At 40.6% G+C, this 20,183-nt stretch overlaps 2 protein-coding genes and 1 pseudogene across 4 annotated transcripts in view; all 3 read right to left on the bottom strand.

Moving 5' to 3' along the window:
* Snx4 (sorting nexin 4) overlaps positions 1-7,935 on the bottom strand; it is a 65,825-nt gene extending 57,890 nt beyond the window's left edge. For 2 of the 3 annotated variants that reach the window (XM_046457974.2, XM_058583530.1), the window contains exon 1: positions 7,749-7,935. In XM_046457974.2, the coding sequence (XP_046313930.1) occupies positions 7,749-7,889 (141 nt within the window). In that variant the 5' untranslated portion in view covers positions 7,890-7,935. The remainder of the gene's footprint in view (positions 1-7,748) is intronic. The other variant, XM_046457973.2, reaches the window with a different exon arrangement.
* A 3,584-nt stretch (positions 7,936-11,519) lies between these two features.
* On the bottom strand, positions 11,520-11,977 carry LOC124101696 (small nuclear ribonucleoprotein E-like; annotated as a pseudogene).
* A 1,764-nt stretch (positions 11,978-13,741) lies between these two features.
* On the bottom strand, positions 13,742-13,948 carry LOC124101743 (guanine nucleotide-binding protein G(I)/G(S)/G(O) subunit gamma-5-like). Its single transcript, XM_046457852.1, has one exon. It carries the CDS (start codon positions 13,946-13,948, stop codon positions 13,742-13,744), a length of 207 nt encoding a protein of 68 aa, XP_046313808.1.
* Positions 13,949-20,183: the final 6,235 nt, after the last annotated feature.

Raw genomic sequence — 20,183 nt, forward strand, 5'->3', positions numbered from 1 at the left:
TTTTCCATTTTCCAAGTTATTTTAAGTAAAACTGACTATACTTTCAAAACTAAATGTACTCTTCCTCACAGGGAAATGTACAAAAGGAAATGACAGGAGATTTCTAATTAAACAATGGAAAAGAAAAGGATTTAAGACACACAAGGAAAAGAATACAGAAAAAGCCACAGCAGAGTTTCAAGAATGATGATTGCTGAGACAGAAGACCAGAAGTCTCATGACTCCTAGGCAGTGTTCCACCACCCTTTGGAACATGGTGATTGTCCAATCTGCAAAGTCAAAAATAAGGCTGATACAGCAAACTTCTGGCCACTGAACACTCAGAAAGTTTTGTAAATAGATCAACATATCTTCTATAGCCTCTATTTCCTTCTCTAAATTGCAACTTAAGCATAACTACACTAAAAACCTTAAAACACAGTACTGGAACAACTTACAAGACTAATTTAAAGTTTCCTTCCTTCCTATCTTCCTTCCCTCTGTCCTTCCTTCCTTTTTAAAGAAACAAAATGGCTTAATGGAAAGAGCACTAATTTAATTCCAGTCAAGCTACTAACAAGCTTCTAACTTTGGCCAAACTACTCTCTGAGCTTCTGATTCCTCACTTTCCTATATTTTGGGGGTAATTTTGAGAATTTAGTGGAAAGTAGAGCCCCACTCTACAGAACCCTCATAAATAAAAAATCCAACTTCCCTTTTCTACTCAGCCCACAGTCCTATCAATAACAATAGCCCAAGGCTAAAAAGCTATTGAAATTCTGCTCAACTAGAGACAGATTAAATGGAATAGAGGATGAAAAAGAGGAAAGAGTTCAGATAACCCTTAAAGTTTCTGGTTTTTTTGAAGGGGGATTGAATAAATGAGTGTTTAAACAGATAATATAAAATTTCTGTCCAAATGTCTTATGGTTTGTTTTTTTATTCTTCCCTCTCCATACTAGAGATTGAACACAGGGGCACTTTACCACTGAGCTACATCCCCAGTCTTTTTTTTACTTTTTGAGACAGAATCTTGCTAAGTTGCTGGGGCTAGCTCCAATTTGAACCTCTGTCCTCAGACTCTGGAGTGGCTTAATTATATGTACCACTATGCCCATCTGGCTTGTACTTCTTTATGAATCACTAAATTAAAGAGCTATTTTAGGAACCCCCATAAGTTAGGGTCACCAATGGATGGCTTCTTGTTACATATATTCTCAAACATTTTTCAAAAAATGTCAGGAAATAATACATAAGTACAATGTCTTTTATAGGATAGCATCTCTGTACTTTCAAAAATAAACAGTTTTATTTAATTAATAAAAAAATGCAGAGGCTAGGGCTGGGGATCAGTGTAGAGCACTCACCTAGCAAGTGTGAGGCACTGGGTTCGATTCTCATCACCACATAAAAATAAAATAATAAAATATAAAGATATTGTTCCCACCTATAACTAAAAAATAAATATAAAAAATGCATTATTAAAGTTTTTTATTTTGGGGGGGTACCAGGGATTAAATTCAGGAGCACTCAACCACTAAGCCACACCCCCTGTCTTATTTTTTATATTTATTTATAGACAGAGTCTCACTGAGTTGTTCAATGCTTCACTTTTTGCTATGACTGGCTCTGAACTCGCAATCCTCCTGTCTCAGCCTCCGGAGCTGCTGGGCCGTCACCACAGTGTCCACCTAAGTTATTTATTTTTAGTGTATTAATTTTTATTGACACATACTAGTTGTACATATTTATGAGGTACCATGTGGTGTTTAGATTCAGATATACATTGGTTTATATCACTTTTAGTTCTCAGGGGGTTTTGTTTGGTGGTATGGGGGTTGAACCCAGGGATGCTATGCCACTGAGGTACACCCCCAGCCCTTTGTGTTTTTTATTTGAGACAGGTCTCAGTTACCCAGGCTGGTCTTGAACTTTAGATTTTCCCATCTCAGAATCCCAAAGAGTTGGAATTACAGGCTGTATGCCAATACACCTGTCGTGTGTGTGTGTGTGTGTGTGTGTGTGTCTGCCAACTCATTCTCTACCACTGAGCTATATCCTCAGTCCTATGATTAAGGAAGAGAGAAGAAATAGAATAGGTAGAAAGGAAATTAACAGGGAAAGGAAAAGAAACTAACTTTAAATCTACAAAGTTCCACAAACACCCTCAACTTTCCTCAAGTCTGTTTTCTACCAGGCCTAAATTCTTAAAAAGCCCTTGAATTTTAGATTTTTGTGAGTACACATGATTAATGTCAACTACATTGTTGGTATTTTAAAAAGTTACTACTACCATGAACTTCCTTTCTTTAGATTAAATGAAGCCTAGGAAAAATACTGTTAGAGACTTGTCATCAGAGTATTTCCAAACATTAATTGATAACTGACTGGATGACAACAATCTGGAGATCCTGAAAAAACCAGACCACTATGGCCCACCTGTGCTCTATGATTAAGAGATCTGAGCTCACAAGGATAATGTCACACATACACATGAACTTCCCATGATCACTATTTAGGGAGAGCCCAGGTCTCCAAATGTGCATCTCACTCTAAATTACCTATACTCTTTCTCCCTTGCTTGCTTTCTTAAGTAATTTCTTTGCTTTCTTAAACAAATCTTCTTCTTGTTTTGTTTTGTTTTTTTTTCTTTAAAAGTTTGTGCCTCCTTTGGGACCAGGATTGTAGCTCAGCATTACGGAGCTTGCCTAACACATATGAGGTACTGGGTTCAATCCTCAGCACCACATAAAAATAAATAAAGAAAATAAAGTTATTTTAAAAAAAAAAAAGTTTGTGCCTCTTTTTTTAAAATTTTATTTATTTATTTATTTTTGCATTACAATTCTTAACACAACATTATATCATAATTTATCATATCTCTGATTATATATAAGGTATGTTGACACCAAATTCACATCTTCATAGTTTGTGCCTCCTTTGATGTAACCTGAAATTCCTCTCTATAGTACAAGTCAAGAATCTGAAAGGGGCCAGGAGCATTATCCCAGCCACTCAGAGGCTAAAGCAGGCAGATTATGAGTTCAAAAGCAGTCTCAGCAACTTAGCAAAGCCCTAAGCAACTCAGTGAGATCCTGTCTCTAAATAAAATACAAAAAAGGCTGGCAATGTGGCTCAATAGTTAAGTGCCCCTGAGTTCAATCCCTGGTACGAAAATCATCATTATCATCGTCTGACAGAAGTGAGTGAGTTGGGGTCCCCCTTCTCCCTCTCCCTTCTTCAGGACCTCCTCAGACCCCTTCTCTGGTGACATAATCACTTCTTCTTTTTTTTTTTTTAATATTTTCTTAGTTGTCAATGGACTTTATTTATTTATTTATATGTGGTGTTGAGAATTGAACACAGTGCCTTACACATGCTAGGCAAGTGCTCTACCACTGACCCACTGTCCCACAGCCCCAGCCCAATAATCACTTCTTAGTTAACCCAGATAGTCTTTATGTTCTATACTATGATTTTATGTTAAATATTGACAACTTCTCATAAAATGATTATAAAAATTTGTCATAATCAAAATTTAAGTGTCCATGATACAAAAAGAGGCATAGGGCTAAATAAGGGGGTTTGATCCCCAGCATCATAAAAATAGAGGCAGAGACAGAAAGAGAGAAATAACCACAAGATTGAAAAACTATTTTATAGTTTTTCTCATATTTAAATGAGATCCTGACTACCCCACAAATAATTCTAAAATTATTATTTTATCTTAGGAGAAGATACAATGTAAACTTAATATTGAAACTCAATATAATAAGAAAGGTTGGGGATGTAGCTCAGTGGTAGAGAACCTGCCTAGAATGCTCAAGGCCCTTGGTTCAATCCCCAGTCTCAAAATACTAAGCACTGGTAAAGATATCAGGCACTACTAATGGGAGTATAAACTGTACAAGCACTTTGGAAAATAATCTGGTACTACCTACTAGGGTTGAGCATCTTACCCTACAATCAATCCTGCAATTCCACTCCTAAATTTATACTAGACTTTTGGATATAATACAATAAACGATATATAGGAGGAAGTTCATGGTAGTAGTAACTTTTTAAAATACCAAAAATTTCATTATTCCAATGTCCATAAGAAGAGATAAATTAACTGTGGAACACCTATAAAATGGCATACTACAGAGCTACAAACATAAACAAAGTAAGCCACATTTTAGAGGAATCCTCAAAGAAAAAAATGTTCTGTTTATGTAAAATTTAAAATCTGGTAAAACTAAACAACGAACTGTTTAGAGAAAAATATGGTAACATTATAAGGAAAGCAAAAGAATTATTAATACAAGATGCAGAATACTGGTTACCTCTATGATGGTAATCCAGGAGAGCATGTGGGGACTTCAAAAGAATTGTTTTGTGAAAGCTGGTTTGCATTACTAACATACTTCACAATAAAAATGATTAAACAAAAATAGAAAAATTAAGTCACAGGTGAGAACCCGCACAAAAATTATTTAAAAACTACTACTAATTATTTAAGCATTACAGAATACACACACTTTTCTCATATTTAAATGAGATCCTGACTACTCCACAAATAATTCTAAAATTATTATTTTATCTTAGGAGAAGAAAAAATGTAAACTTAATATTAAAACTCAATAAAAAGGGTTGGGGATGTAGCTCAGTGGTAGAGAGCCTGCCTAGAATGCTCAAGGCCCTTGGTTCAATCCCCAGTACCATATACACAAAAACATTGAAGAACAAAATAAACAAAAACCAATTCAACCATAATAAAACAACGTAATTAAAACAATGGGCACACTTCATTCTGGGTTTCATCACCAAAAACTAAAAGGATAAACAATCTTAATAGACATCTCACCAAATAAGTCATACAGATGGCAAATAAGCATTTGAAAAGATGCTGCACATCATCTGTCATGAGAATGCAAATTAAAACAAAGAAGTAAGGGGCTGGGGTTGTGGATCAGCAGTAGAGTGCTCGCCTGGTGCATGCAAGGCCCTGGGTTTGATTCTCAGCACCACATAAAATAAATAAATAAAAATAAAGGCATTGTGTACAACTAAAAGAAATAAATATTAAAAAAACAAAGAGGTACTACTATACACACATTAAAATGTTCTAAATCTAGAACACGGACAATATCAAATGCTAGCAAGGATGTGTAGCAAGAAGAACTCTCATTAATTGCTGGTGGGAGAACAAATTGGTACAGGCACTTTGGAAGACAGTTTGTAATTTTTTTCTTATAAAAAAATTCTTATCTTTTTGTTGGGGGGGGATGGCCTGCTGAGGACTGAACCCAGAGGCACTTTACCACTGAGTTACATTCCCAATCTTTTTTTTTTTTTTTTTTTTTTTTTAATATTTATTTTTTAGTTATCGGCGGATACAACATGTTTGTTTTGTATGTGGTGCTGAGGATCGAACCCGGGCCGCACGCATGCCAGTCGAGCGTGCTACCACTTGAGCCACATCCCCAGCCCCCAATCTTTTTTATATTTTATTTTTTTAAACTGTTTTTGTTTTATATATATGTACATATTTTTTTAACTTGTTCATGGACCTTTATTTTATTTATTTATATGCAATGCTGAGAATCAAACCATGTGCCTCACACATGCTAGTCAAGTGGTCTACCACTGAGCTACAATCCCAGCCATTATGTTTCATTTTGAGACAGGGTCTCACTAAGTTGCTGAGTTGGTCTCAACTTGGGATCCTCCTGCCTCAACCTCCCAAGTAGCTGGGACTAGAGGCATGAGCACCCGGCTACATTCTTACCTATGATACAGCAATGGTACACCTAGGTATTTACCTAACAGAGTTGAAAATGCCACACCAAAACCTGCACATGTACGTACTTATAGTAGCTTTATTCATAAATGCCCAAACTTGGAAGGTCCCAAGATATCCTTCAATAAACAGACGGATAAACTGTGGTACATCTGAACAACAGAATATTATTTGGAGCTAAAAAGAAATGAGCTATCAAATAATGAAAAGACATGAAGGAACCTTAAAAGCATACGATTGTATGAAAGAAGCCAGTCTTTCATACTACTGTATGAAAGAAGTCTCAGAGAGACTAGGTACTGTATGATTACAAAGACAGGGCATTCTGGAAAAGGCAAAAATTATAGAAACATTAAAAAAATGAATAAATAAATAGTTGTCACCGAACAGGAATAGGGTGGGGAGAAAGGAAAAACCAGGTAGGATAGAAAAACTGTTCACCACAGTGAAAACAGTTTGTATGATACTATAATGGTGGATACGTGTCATCATGAAATTTTTTGAATGCTCAGCATGAACAGTGAACCCTGTTGTAAACATGGACTGGGTGATGATGATCAATGTTACCGTGTACCCTCTGATGGAAGGTGTTCACAATGCACCAGGCTATATGTGAGGACAGGGAGTACTGGGAAATCTCTGCATTTCCCTCTCCACTTTGTTGTGAACCTAAAACTGTTCTTTAAATTTTTTTTAAAAATTTTTTTTTTTTTTTTTTGAGAGAGAGAGAGAGAGAGAGTTTTTGATATTTATTTTTTGGTTTTCGGCGGATACAACATTTTTGTTTGTATGTGGTGCTGAGGATCGAACCTGGGCCGCAGGCGTGCCAGGCGAGTGCGATACCGCTTGAGCCACATCCCCAGCCCTAAAACTGTTCTTTAAAAAATTAATTTTTATAACTTAAAAGTACATTGAAAAAAGTCTTCATGCTACTATGGCTTGTTATTTTCTTAAGCAGGCAAAACCTTCAACTCCTGTACTTAAGACTCTAATTACCTGATCTCTAAACTTGAAGTTAAGAGTCTTCCTAGTTACATTTAGCAAACAACTTTTGACTTTTCCTTATCCATTAATCTTAAGAACAGGCAGTTTCATATTAGCACTAACACGTGTTGGGGTGAGGGGGTGCGAAGAAACAAAATGACTGGATGAGCAGTGCACACTGAAGGAGACTGGGCAGGAAGGTCTAACAGGAAGCACTGTACTGAATTGCTGAAGTCCTTCTATTTAACGTGGTCTACAAACCTTGCATTACAAGTGTAGACACTTTGGAATGAAATCACTTACAAATATAAGATGTTACATTTTCACACAAGTGAAAATCACTAATTATCCAAAGGGATTCAGATAAGTCTCCAATAGAAAATGACACCTTACCCCAAGTAAAGAAATTAGAGCCGAACAAGTAGTTCAAAAAATATTTCATCTGCACCTTACCTAGAACCTTGCACTTTCTTCAGTTTGCACCCAGCCAACCCCTCTTTATTAATAGCTCCGACTTGCTGCTCACTCTAGTTTGGCGTTCCCTTCCTTCTCGAATACCGCTGTCCATCGCTCACGGTGCCCCCATTAAATAGCCATCTTCCCAGCAAAACCCTTGTCAGACTGCATGAAAATCAGCAATGCACTTTCTGGACCAGACATCAGGTGCAGCGACCACTGAAAGCTGCCGCTCCTCCAGCCTCCCAGGCAGGACTGGTCCCCGCACCCACAGCCCCACAGCCCCGCAGCCCCGCAGCCCCGCAGCCGCGCCTCCGAAGCCCTCCCGTCGGTCGCCGTGCTCTTGACGTTCGCTCCCCACCCACAGCCCCTGCTTTACACGAAGAGCCTCCCCCTCACACACACCCAGTGCTGCACCTGCGGCCTCTGCTGCCCAGCCGCTCCCCGCGACCCCGGGGCCTCCCAGGCCGAGCCCACCCGCACAGCCCAGCCTAGCCCACTAGGCCCGGACCCAGGCCTCGAGGCCTCCGCCGCCCCTTCTCCTCACCGTGTCAGCTTCGGAGCCCTCTTCCCGGGCCTTTTCGGCTTCCTCACCGGCCACAGCCTCCAGCCCAGCGTCGGGACGACCCAGCGGCTCCAGGGGCGCAGGTTTCAGCTGCCTCTCGAGGTCCGGCGGTGCCTGCTCCATAGCTGCGTTCAGCGCGGCGAGCCCAGTGCCGCTGCGCCTGCGCCGCCGCCCGGCCCGCAGCCGCCCCGCCCCTCGGCTCAGCTCCTGCGGCTGAGACCGTGAGGGCTGGGGAAGGCGGGGCTGCGGCTGCAGCTAGGGCGTGGGGAAAAGGCTGGTCTCGGGAGGACCTGGTCAGCTACTAACTCTGGTTCCCGAAATCTGGAGAAACTGGTAGAGCGAGAGAAGGAGGGAAAGGGCGAGCACAAGGAGTAGGTATGAGGACCATTTAGATTGATGATCATCTAAAGAAAATGTGAAACTCAGAAGAAATTGGAGACCGCAGCCGGACCCACTAGGCCTCTGCTTTGCCTGCCATTATTGGTTCTCTTTTCTCTCGCCGAGATCCGGGCGGCATAAATTAATAGCTCTCGACAGGTTGAGTAATCGGTTCAGCAAAAGGCAACACTTGCAGTGTTGTGAGGAAAGTGAGGCTTTTGGCTGAAACAGGATTTCAGTTCCCTTGTTGTTTAAGGCTTAAACACAAAAGTATTAGAGATCTCTGATAATTTTCGACAAATGTCTCTTGTTTGAGTCCCTGATCTTGCTTCTTGGACAAGCATTCACTATGGTAACTTGTGGAGATGTTCACTAGCTGTAGCTGACAGTGGTACTTTGAGGTACTTTCTGTACAAGGTTTGGTCTCCGTTTTTTCAAGGCCGGGAACTGATCTTCCTGCCCAGTGAGTTAAAATTGTGACACTCAATTTTTTCTTCTGGAATGCTCCCCTGTCTCTGGGCTGGTGACAAATTTCCATGCATCCCTAAAACTTGTCAGTTTATGAGTAAACCTATTATGATCTTTCTCTTGTTATTTTACACTTTTTATTTATGTTTCCATCTCCCCCAGCTAGACTTGGCTTTTTTTTTTTTTTTTTTTTTGTGGTGCTGGGGATTAAACCCAGGGCCTGGTGCATGCAAGGGAAGCACTGTAGCACTTTACCAACTGAGTTATGTCCCCAGCCCTAGACTTTGGACGCTTTTAAGGAAAGACCCTCTCCTCTCTTTCCCAAACCTAGGATATTTACAAACATAGTTAAAGGAATTTTATCCACTTATTACAGATTAGTCATGCCAGGTAAATGTTCAGAAAATTGTGTGTGTTTGTATGTGTTACTGAGGATTAAACCCCAGTGGTGCTCTACCACTGAACTACATCCCCAGCCCTTTTTATTTTTCATTTTGAGTCTGGGTCTTGCTAAGGTGCCTCCAGCTTGTCATCTCCCTGCCTCAGTCTTCGTTGCTGGGATTACAGGCCTGTACCACCCATCATACCTGGCCAAGAAAACATTTTTAAATCAGGAGACTATGAGTTTATCACAGAAGGATATCTTTCCAGGAACATATTAGTATTCATTATCGTGTGCCCTTTGCTCAATTTTGAGATATCCAGAAAACTCGATCCTAAAGCTGTCAGGATAATTGCTGTGAGCTGGTGAGGTATGTATCTCACCCCTCCGTGAGTGGTGAGTGAGAACAAAGGAAAAGGCTCCAGACTCTGCAAAGAAGTCAGTGAGGGGAGACCGTCATATTGCTTTAAAAAAAAAAAAAGAAAAAAGTAAAACCAATCAGGTACATTGGTTTCTCTTTCATGCCTCCTTTTTTTTACGTGTATGAAAAAAAAATTCTTTTCACGTCTGCCTTCAATATACATTTTAAATTGTTTTTCTGGACACAGTTTTGTTCCTGTATCTTCTTAAGAGAGATCCTTGAGAAAAAATTTTTTGAAAAATCTAGTCTCAGCCAATCATTGCAGGACATGTCTCCTCATCCCCACTACTCAAGAGGCTGAGGCAGGAAGATGGCAAATTTGATGCCAGCTTGGGCAACTCAGGGGGACCCTGTCTAAAAACCAAGGGGGATTGGCTGGGTATGGTGCTCATTAGTAGAGCACTTGCCTAGCATGTGAAAGCCCCTATTTCAATCCCCTGTACCAAAAAATGGGGTACTTGAAGAGGCTAATGTCAAGGCAAAAAGGATGCAATGATCATTTCCCCCTAATTTATGTACATATAATTGTGGGAGAATTAGATAAGCACTGATAATATTTATTATATATCCCCTTAAATATCATACATTTGGGGCTGAAGTTGTAGCTCAGTGGATGAGCACTTGCCTGCCATGTGTGAGGCACTGGGTTTGACCCTCAGCACTACATTAAAATAAAATAAATAAATGAGCACAATGGTGCATGCCTGTAATCCCAGAGGCTCAAGAGGCTGAGGGAGGAAGATCACCAGTTCAAAGCCAGTCTCAGCAAAAAACGAGGCGCTAAGCAATTCAATGAGACCCTGTCTCTGAACAAAATACAGAAAAGGCTGGTGATGTGGCTCAGTAGTTGAATGCCCCTGAGTTCAATTCCCCAGTACCCAAACAAATAAATATGTCCACCTACAACTAAAAAAAAAAAAGTTTTTAAAGATTAAATTACATTAGGGCTGGGGTTGTGGCTCAGTGGTAGAACGCTCGCCTGCATGTGGAAGGCCCTGGGTTCGATCCTCAGCACCACATAAAAATAAATAAAGATATTGAGTCCGAATACAACTAAAAAAATAAATATTTTTTTTAAAAAGATTAAATTATATTAAAAAATCATACATATACATGATAAAACCAGGATCACAGCTGGGCATGGTAATACACAACTGTAATCCCAGCGACTCAAGTGGCTGAGGCAGGAGGATTCCAAGTTCCAGGCCAGGCTCAGGAATTGATTGAGACCCAGTCTCAAAACAAAAAGGGCTGGGGATGTAGCTCACTGATAGAGCACTCCTGAGTTCAATCTCCAATACTGCGAAGAAAAAGGATTACATATAATGTTATTTAATTTAAAAAATTTTTTGTTGTTGTTGTAGATGGACACAATACCTTTTTTTTTTTTTATGTGATGCTGAGGATCAAACCCAGTGCCTCACACGTGCAAGGCATACCCTCTACCACTTAGCCACAACCCCAGCCACCTCCCCGATATAATTTTATAATTTATTTCTATAGAATACCTTTCTGTGTAACTAAATATATACGTGTGTGTGTGTGTGTGTGCATGCGCATGCGTGCAGTGCTAGAGATCAAAACCAGGGCCTCGCATATGCTAAGTAAGCACTCTATTCCTGAGCTATATCCCCAGCCTTTATTTGTATGTGTGTGTGGTACTGGGGATTGAACCCCAGACCTATTGTATCCTAGGCAAGGGACACATCACTGAGCTACATCCCAGACTCTTTTTTACTTTTTATTAAGACAGGGTCTTGCTAAGTTGCTAAGGCTAGCCTTCAACTTGGGATAGTCTTGTCTCAGCCTCCTGAGTTTAGGCCTATGCCACTGTCCTGGCCCAGAACTTTTTTAAAATAAAATCAACCCCACAGCATTGTCATCTGATAATAACAAAAAGGTAACAAAAACAATATGAAAAAAATGTTTCCCCCAAATATATATATATATATATAGATAGATAGATAGATATAGATATAGCTGTAGTTGGACACGATATCTTTCTTTATTTTTATGTGGTACTGAGGATCAAACCCAGTGCCTCACATGTGTAAGGCGGGTGCTCTACCACTGAGCTACAGTCCTAGCCTTTCAGTTATCATTTCTAGTTGGAGACACTTTGTGACAGAATAATATTATCTCTTTTTGGGGGGAGGGGTACTGGGGATTGAACTCATGACACTTGACTACTGAGCCATATCCCCAGACCTATTTGGTATTTTATTTTAGAGACAGGGTCTCACTGAGTTGCTTAGCACCTTGCTTTTACTGAGGCTGGCTTTGAATCTGAGATCCTCCTGTCTTAGCCTCCCAAGCTACAGGGATTACAGGCAGGCGCCACTGTACCCCGCCCAATATATCTTCTTTTAGCATGATCCAACCCAGTTGTTTTCTTGACTGTTTTAAAATAAATCTGTTCTGCATCATCTGATACAAAGCTCATGTACTCATCAAAACCAATGATACAGCCCTTATCATTATATTCATTTGCTCATAGAACCACCCCTGAAATTGGCACCTATTTTGCAAGCATCTGAAGAAGAGGTTGATGGGCTGCACCATTGCCTTCTGTGCTTTTGGCCCGACCATACCTGTGGTGGAATCTCTGACAGACCACTCTCACTGCTACTACCTCAGAAAGCCACTTGTGAGTAAATATATTTCTGCAGGATCTCTTAACGGCTACATAAAAATCTATAACAAAATTATTATAATTTATATTATAATTTATTTAATTCTCTGTAGTAATTTCAAGCTTTACACTTTACTTTTACACTGTGGTGATCTTCCTTCTATCTAACAAACATCTTTGTGTACCGAACCACTTGTTTCTTTAAAGGATTTGGGAGATCCCTGTGCTGTGGATCAAATCCAGAGCCTCACATGAGCTAGGCAATTGCTCCACCACTGAATGACACCATTGGACCAGAATGGAGAGATTTTACTGGGAAATGTTATTCAAGCTCTGATAGATAGTACCTAATGAAATGTTGCTGTATGACAAAATAATGGGTTTCTAGAAAATGATTATTTGTACCCACCAGATACACTTATGATGCCAGCCATCAGATTTACAGATTTACTCTGGGGTTGTTGATAAGCTAATACATTGCTTTTTTCCCCAAGTAAAAAACTGGAATCTATTTATTTATTTTTATTAGTAAAATTATACATAATACTGGGATTCATTATACCGTATTCTTGCATGCATATAATTTGATCAGTCTCATGTCCCAGCTAACATATTCTTTTTTTTGGTACTGGGAATTGAACCCAGGGGTGCTTAGCCACTGAGCAACATCCCCAACATGTTTTTGTATTTTTTTAGAGACATAGTCTCACTGAGTTTCTTAGGGCCTCACTAAGTTGCTAAGGCTGGCTTTGAACCTGCAATTCTCCTGCCTCATCCTCCAAAGCCACTGGGATCACAGGTGCCACCACACCTGTCTAACATATTATTTTGGGGTGAGGGGAGGTGGTATCTTGAACTTTTCTTTTGTTTTCAATGCTGGGAATTGAAACCAGGGCCTCATGCAAGCAACCGATTTATCACTGAGGTACATCCCCAGCCCTTGAGCATTATTTTTAATAGGTCTATCTTTTGGACATGACCTGATGGCTGGGTATCATGAGAAATACAGTATTTTATGTGTCTGGAACTTTAACTATATTTTCACTCAAAATTCCTGTAGGACAGGAGTTTTGCAGAGTAATGAACTGGCTCTGGTCATATTCAACAAGATGAGACAACCAGCAAATAAGGGAAAGACCTAAGATTGAAATCCAGATTTATAGTACACCAGGATTCAATATCTGGGTTATGTGGCTTCTCTGCAAGAGGAAGAAGAAAGTTGTTTTTTTTTTTTTTTTTTTTTTAATACTAAGTATTTTGAGCCAGGTGCAGTGGCACGTGCCTGTAATCCTAGCAGCCGGGGAGACTGACAGGAGAATCGAGAGTTCAAAGCCAGCCTCAGCAAAAGCAAGGCACTAAACAACTCAGTGAGATCCTGTCTCTAAATAAAACACAAAATAGGGCTAGGGATGTAGCTCAGTGGTTGAATGCCCTTGAGTTCAATCCCCGGTACCAAAAAATAAATAAATAAATATTTTATTGTATGTTGCTGCCAGTGTATATAAAATAATTACCCTTGTGAAATAGAAATTCATGAAAATTCAGAGAGGTAGATGTTAAGGATTGACAAAAGTACAAGATTATATTATGGTACATGTGTTACAGGGAAATTTTTTTGTACAGGCTTCAAATTAAGCTCTCTTGAATATTCACTGGTTCTTTAGCAGTGGGTTTGGGAAACCTCAGAAAGATGACTACAAAAAGGAATAGACTTTCTGGGGTCTGAAGGAACTTGTACATGAAGATACTCCAGTCAGTAGGGGATCATGGTGAGCATTCTGCAGACAAAATTTTTTCAAGTCTGCAACTGCCTGGGAAACCTTCACCTGGTTGAGTCCGGCCTCCAGCCAGAGCTGCTGAACCACCTTCTTCATAGTGTCAACGCTGGAGGAACCAGGCATGGTGCATTCGAGGGCCAGGTGACTCTTCTGTCAGAGGGTCCACAGGTCACCGTCAGCTGGGCCAGACAACTGGGCAGCGTGCAGCAGAGAAGATTCTTTTTTTTTTGGGGGGGGGGGGGCTGTGGATTGATCTCAGGGGCACTTGACCACTGAGTCACATCCCCAGCCCTTTTTTGTATTTTCTTTAGAGACAGGGTCTCACGAGTTGCTTAGCTCCTCGCCATTGCTGAGGCTGGCTTTGAACTCACGATCCTCCTGTCTCAGACTCCCGAGCCACTGGGATTACTGGCGTGCACCACTGTGATTGGCTAGAAAAGAGATTCTTATAGAAAAAGAGATAAATAATTGCCAGGAATTAAGGGCTGATTCTTTTTGTTGTTGTTGTTCTATTCTACATGGCAGTAGAATGCATTTTGACACAACATACATAAATGGAGTATTACTTCTCATTCACCTGGTTAAGGGCTGATTGTTTATCTGAAAATCCAGAAAGAGAAGCATGTCTCCTGGGAGCATGAAAGCAATCACTCCAGTGTAGTTGAAGTCTGGGAAAGCCCAAGGCTAACTTCATGGAGACCCCATACTTCTGACACAGAAGGCAAAAGATAACCCAGTACAGCCTGATGAGGGCCTAAGAGTAAATGGGAAGTCTCAACTGGTTCTAAGGATGAGTCACTGTCTATGGGGACACATTCCCCACTGAGCTAACAGAAGGAAACTCAGTTCCTTGTATCTAAATAGCATGTTTTAGGTTTCCATTTTGTTGTGAATTCAATGAACAAATATTTGTTCAGCTCCTATGTTAGCCTGGGAACTCCATGAAATACCTATTTTCTGTTCCCCATTGTCCAGGTTCTTATAGCTGTCTGGCCAGCTACATGAGGACTGTGATGATCACTTTCTCCTTCTTCTGAAACTACACCCTTGTATTTCCTCCTTTACCAGTAACTGCCCTCCCACCCAGCCCATCTCTCTTTTAGTATCAATGTGAATGACATTTGTCTTTCTTCACAGTGCAATATCTAATTCCCCTCTTCCGTTACCACCATATTCTTTTTTGAAATTTTTCTTATTGTGTGAAAGCTTTATTGGAACAATTCTTAGTATCTTCCATTGCAGCCTCCCATCTTGGGAGTTGAAGACCCTTCTTTTATCTCCTTTGGGTTAATTATTTCAAACAGGTAATTTAGACCATTAAACTCCCAGGAATTTGAATCTTGGATCAGAAGGGGTGCTGGAGGTGGGGCTAATGGCAATTCTAGGGCCAGATTTTTCATGAACCTGTGGATTTGTGCCAGCTCCCTGGAACTGCCTTGATTTTGCAATTTGCCACACGCCAGATAACTTCCTTAATTCTATGAACTCCTGATACCCTTCCAGGAATTTCTCTATTTGCTTTGTATAACTAGAGTTGGTCCCTGTTCTATGCAAATCACAGCTGGAACTGATGCAGTAAAGCTTCTATTCATTCAACTGAACATGCAATAAATTTTATTGAACACCTATCCTGCCCCAGTCAGTCTCAGTGTCTGCCAAAGTGATTATCCAAACTGATTTGTGGCAATATGTCCAAGGAAAAGATTGGAATTCAGTTTGTTGATCAGTTTTGTGTCACTGTGACAAAATACTTGAGATATACAACTAGTAAGGAGAAAATATTTATATTTGGGTTATAGTTCCAGAGGTTTCATTCCATGGTTAGCTGATTCTGTTGCTTTTAGGCCTATAGTGGGGCAGAACATCACTGCGGGAGCATGTGGTAGACCAAAGCTATTGACCTCGTGGTGCCTAGGAAGCAAAGGAGAGTTTGCTTTTATAACAAAGCCTCTCACTCAAAACCCAGTAAACTCTGAACCATAAATGAATGGATGCATTGTTGAAGTCAGAGCCCTCGTGATTTAATCAGTTCTCAAAGACCCCCATCTTTGAACACTTGGGGACCAACTCTTCAACACTTGAGCTTTGGAGGTCATCTAAGAATACCCAGAATTAGCAGAATTAAACCCTAACCTGATATTTCTTTTTTTAAAAAAATGTTTATTTCTTAGTTTTAGGTGGACACAATACCTTCATTTTACATTTATGTGGTGCTGAAGATGGAACCTGGTGCCTTCTGCATGCTAGGTGAGCGCTCTACCACTGAGCCACAATCCCAGCCCTCTAAGCTGATATTTCTTGAGAAACATCCCCAAATTTCTATGTCAAGCTAGTTACTAGAAATCTTCAACAGCTGCAAATCATCAAAGAGAGACATTTCTCCCCTGCCAGATAACTTAAATTACCATTTGATAGAGGCTATAACTAGGCAATTTATACCAAATAGAGTGGGAGGAAACCCAGGTTATTGGCCAAGGTATTTCTTTTTTTTTTTTTTTTAATTTTTTATTGTTGGTTGTTCTAAACGTTACATAGTTCTTGATATATCATATTTCACACTTTGATTCAAGTGGGTTATGAGCTTCCATTTTTACCCCATATACAGATTGCAGAATCACATCAGTTACACATCCATTGATTTACATATTGCCATACTAGTGTCTGTTGTGTTCTGCTGCCTTTCCTATCCTCTACTATCCCCCCTCCCCTCCCCTCCACTCCCCTCTTCTCTCTCTGCCCCCTCTACTGTCATTCATTTGTCCCCCTTGTATTATTTTTCCCTTTCCCCTCACTTCCTCTTGTATGTACTTTTGTATAACCCTGAGGGTCTCCTTCCATTTCCATGCAATTTCCCTTCTCTCTCCCTTTCCCTCCCACCTCTCGTCCCTGTTTAATGTTAATCTACTTCTCATGCTCTTCGTCCCTACTCTGTTCTTAGTTACTCTCCTTATATCAAAGAAGACATTTGGCATTTGTTTTTTAGGGATTGGCTAGCTTCACTTAGCATAATCTGCTCTAATGCCATCCATTTCCCTGCAAATTCTATGATTTTGTCATTTTTTAATGCAGAGTAATACTCCATTGTGTATAAATGCCACATTTTTTTTATCCATTCGTCTATTGAAGGGCATCTAGGTTGGTTCCACAGTCTTGCTATTGTGAATTGTGCTGCTATGAACATCGATGTAGCAGTGTCCCTGTAGCATGCTCTTTTTAGGTCTTTAGGGAATAGACCGAGAAGGGGAATAGCTGGGTCAAATGGTGGCTCCATTCCCAGCTTTCCAAGAAATCTCCACTACATACTGGCCAAGGTATTTCAAGCCAAGTGAGTCTTATAGCATCTCTCAACTATTATCATATGTGAGTAATGACAGATTAACTGTAAAGATATTTTGCAAACACAGAGGAGACTGGCAATTGAAGTTCTAGAAATGGATAGTTTTCTTTGATATTCAGAAGATGTCAGACTACCTGATTTTTGTTTGAAACTTACTAAGAATTCATTACATATGGGATATTCCTAATTCCTCAAACTTCCCCAGCAACCGCCTCCAAATCCCACCCAGTTTCTTTCTTTTTTTAAAGAGAGAGAGAGAGAATTTTTTAATATTTATTTTATAGTTTTTTTCCGGCGGACACAACATCTTTATTTGTATGTGGTGCTGAGTATCGAACCCAGGGCTGCGCGCATGCTAGGCGAGTGCACTACTGCTTGAGCCACATCCCCAGCCCCTCTTTCTTTTTTTGTTTTTTTAGTTGTAGATGGACACAATATTTTTGTTTATGAATTTATTTTTTATGTGATGCCGAGGATCAAATCCAGTGCCTCACACGTGTGAGGCAAGCGCTCTACCTCTGAGCTACAGCCCCAGGCCCCTACCCAGTTTCTTAAACAAAAATTCTTACTATGGTCTGAATATTTGTATCCCTACTCCCAACCCCCAAATTCATATGTTGAATTTCTAACCCTCCAAGGTGATGGCATTAGGAAGTGGGACCTATGGAAGATGATGAAGTCATGAGGGCAGAGCCCTATATACCTGTATACAGTGCATGCCTATTGCCAGAGATTACTATCTTTAAAAATGGGATAGTGTTCTTCAAAATAAACCAAGGGGGCTTATCTGCCCCTTTCAGCAAGTGAGGACACAGCAGGAAGTTATTTATGAATCAGGAAAGCTGGTACCATGACCTTACATTTTCCAGTCCCCAGAACTGTGAGGAGTAAATTTATTGTTTATTATTTTAGCATCCCAGGCATACTAAGATAGTTCATAAACAAATAAGTAGACTCTTTGCTCTGAGAATGATAAAACAGAACTCATGTGGGGAACAAACTCTTATCTAGTTGTGTTTGTTTATACTAAATAAAATAGTAGGGGAGATATAGGTACATTCACTGTTTTAAGTGTAACCAGAAATGGTGGTTGTTGTTTTTTTTTTCCTTGTTTGTTTTGACACCATGGATTGAGCCCAGGGCACTTAATCATTGAGTCACATCCCCATCCTTTTTTTTTTTTTATTTTTCATTTTGAGACAGGGTCTTGCTAAATTGCTAAGGTGGCTTTGAACTTGTTATTTTCCTGTCTCAGCCTACTGAGCTGCTGGGATTACTGGTATGCACCATCATACCCAACCCCAGGATTTGTTTGAAATGTGTGTTAAGTCACATAGACAAAGAAAGTACTGTCATGAAGGAAGAAGGGACTTATACCACTGATCCCTACAAACAGAAGGCACTGCAGGCTGTGAATGGGGAGCACACAGGGAAATACCAGCTCAGTCAGAAAACAAGGTCAGAGCCTTTATTGTGGTTTCCAAGGGACCGACTGGGTGAAGGAGCTTAAGTTTTGAATTGTTTGGTTTGGCTAACTCCAACAGGCTGCAGCATTTAGGAATGTCTATTGCAATCTGGTACCTGGCCCTGGGGCAATTAGGTAAAGGGAACACTAAGAGCTTGCTAAAAGAAGAGGTTAGGAGTATAGGCCCTGGAGTGGTTGGTATGCATATAAGAGGTGAGCCTTAGGCAGTTTTTTACTGTCTTCAGGAATTGGCTAACCCCAAAGAAGCAGTCCCTTATTTAAAAACTACAACAACAACAACAACAAAAATCAGAATAAAAAGGTATGATTAATACATTCACAGACAGTCCTGCTTGTTTTGGCACTTTTCATCTTTTTTGCTAACTCTTTAAGTGTCCATCTCCCTGTCTAGGTCTGTGAACAATGAGCACAGGGTCATATCTTACTCTTGTCACTGGTGGGTATTCAGCGTATGCCTGCTAAATTAATGAGCCAGTGTGTGTGTTTAGGCAAAATTGAGGGTAGGTACAGTCAGACAAAAGAAAACAAGCAATCAAATAATAAAAACTGTTGTTTTATTTTAATAAGTCAGCTAGGCAAGAGAGTCAGCTTCTGGCCTGCTGCCCACTTTGGCTCTTCAGATACCACTGGGGCGAAAAGAAAGCCTCTCCCCACCCCTTTTGCAGCCTTCCCCCCATACCTGTATTCTCTCCAAAACTGCAAGAAAGGGAGTAGGTACGAATGAATAGGGAGACAGCCAGAGCTATCTCCTCAGTATTCCCTCCCCAACCCCCAAACCTGCACTCCTTTCTCAGCCCTTTCCCCATGGGCTTGGTCCTGTGAGAATTCTAGCTTGGTCTGTTTTCTTTAGACAAAAGAGACAGGTTTGGGGAAGGCAAGCAGTGGGAGTCACTGTGTTAAAATCTTGACAGGCTCTTGGCTCGTGTCCTTGTAAAATGAGGGAAATACATAAACTCAGGGAAAACTGAGCTTACAATTGTGCAGCTCCACCCTGTCTCCACCTCCAGTCCTGTCTCTGACTATGGCCCTTCTACAAATGTTGGACTTCCAACTCAAGGAGGGGCTTCTCACTCTCTGAGACAGATGGCATTCTCCCTTAAATGTGTATCTACTTTCTAAATAAACCTTTGTCTCTGCCTTTGCCAGACTCATGCTGAAATTCTTTGCTGCCCTGAGTTCCCTCTGGGAACTCTTTGGACCCTTCTTGGGAGACATCTCTTCTCCATGACAGTCAGTTACTGAATTAGACATGGTCCTGGCCACCCGCCTCCCATAGATGGCATGCCAATCAGTGAACCGGTCACAGGAGAAGATATTACTCTGAAGAATGGTTTGAGGAGTTTCCAGAGAAAGGGGAAACTTGACTCAGGGCTGTAAGGGTCCAGCGAACGTCAGAGGAAGAGTCCACCAAGAGACCACTCATGCAATTGGCAGAAGGGGGTTTTTTATTGGGGATCCATTCCAGCATGCTGGGGCTCTGTACCCACTCAAGAAGGGAGAACAGCCCAGAGCCCAGAGCAGGGGCTGAGCACTGC

The sequence above is a fragment of the Marmota monax genome, unplaced genomic scaffold (genome assembly GCF_021218885.2).
Source record: "Marmota monax isolate L192 unplaced genomic scaffold, Marmota_monax_Labrador192_F-V1.1 WCK01_AAM20220418_F8-fsc00052, whole genome shotgun sequence".
Taxonomy (NCBI): domain Eukaryota; kingdom Metazoa; phylum Chordata; class Mammalia; order Rodentia; family Sciuridae; genus Marmota; species Marmota monax.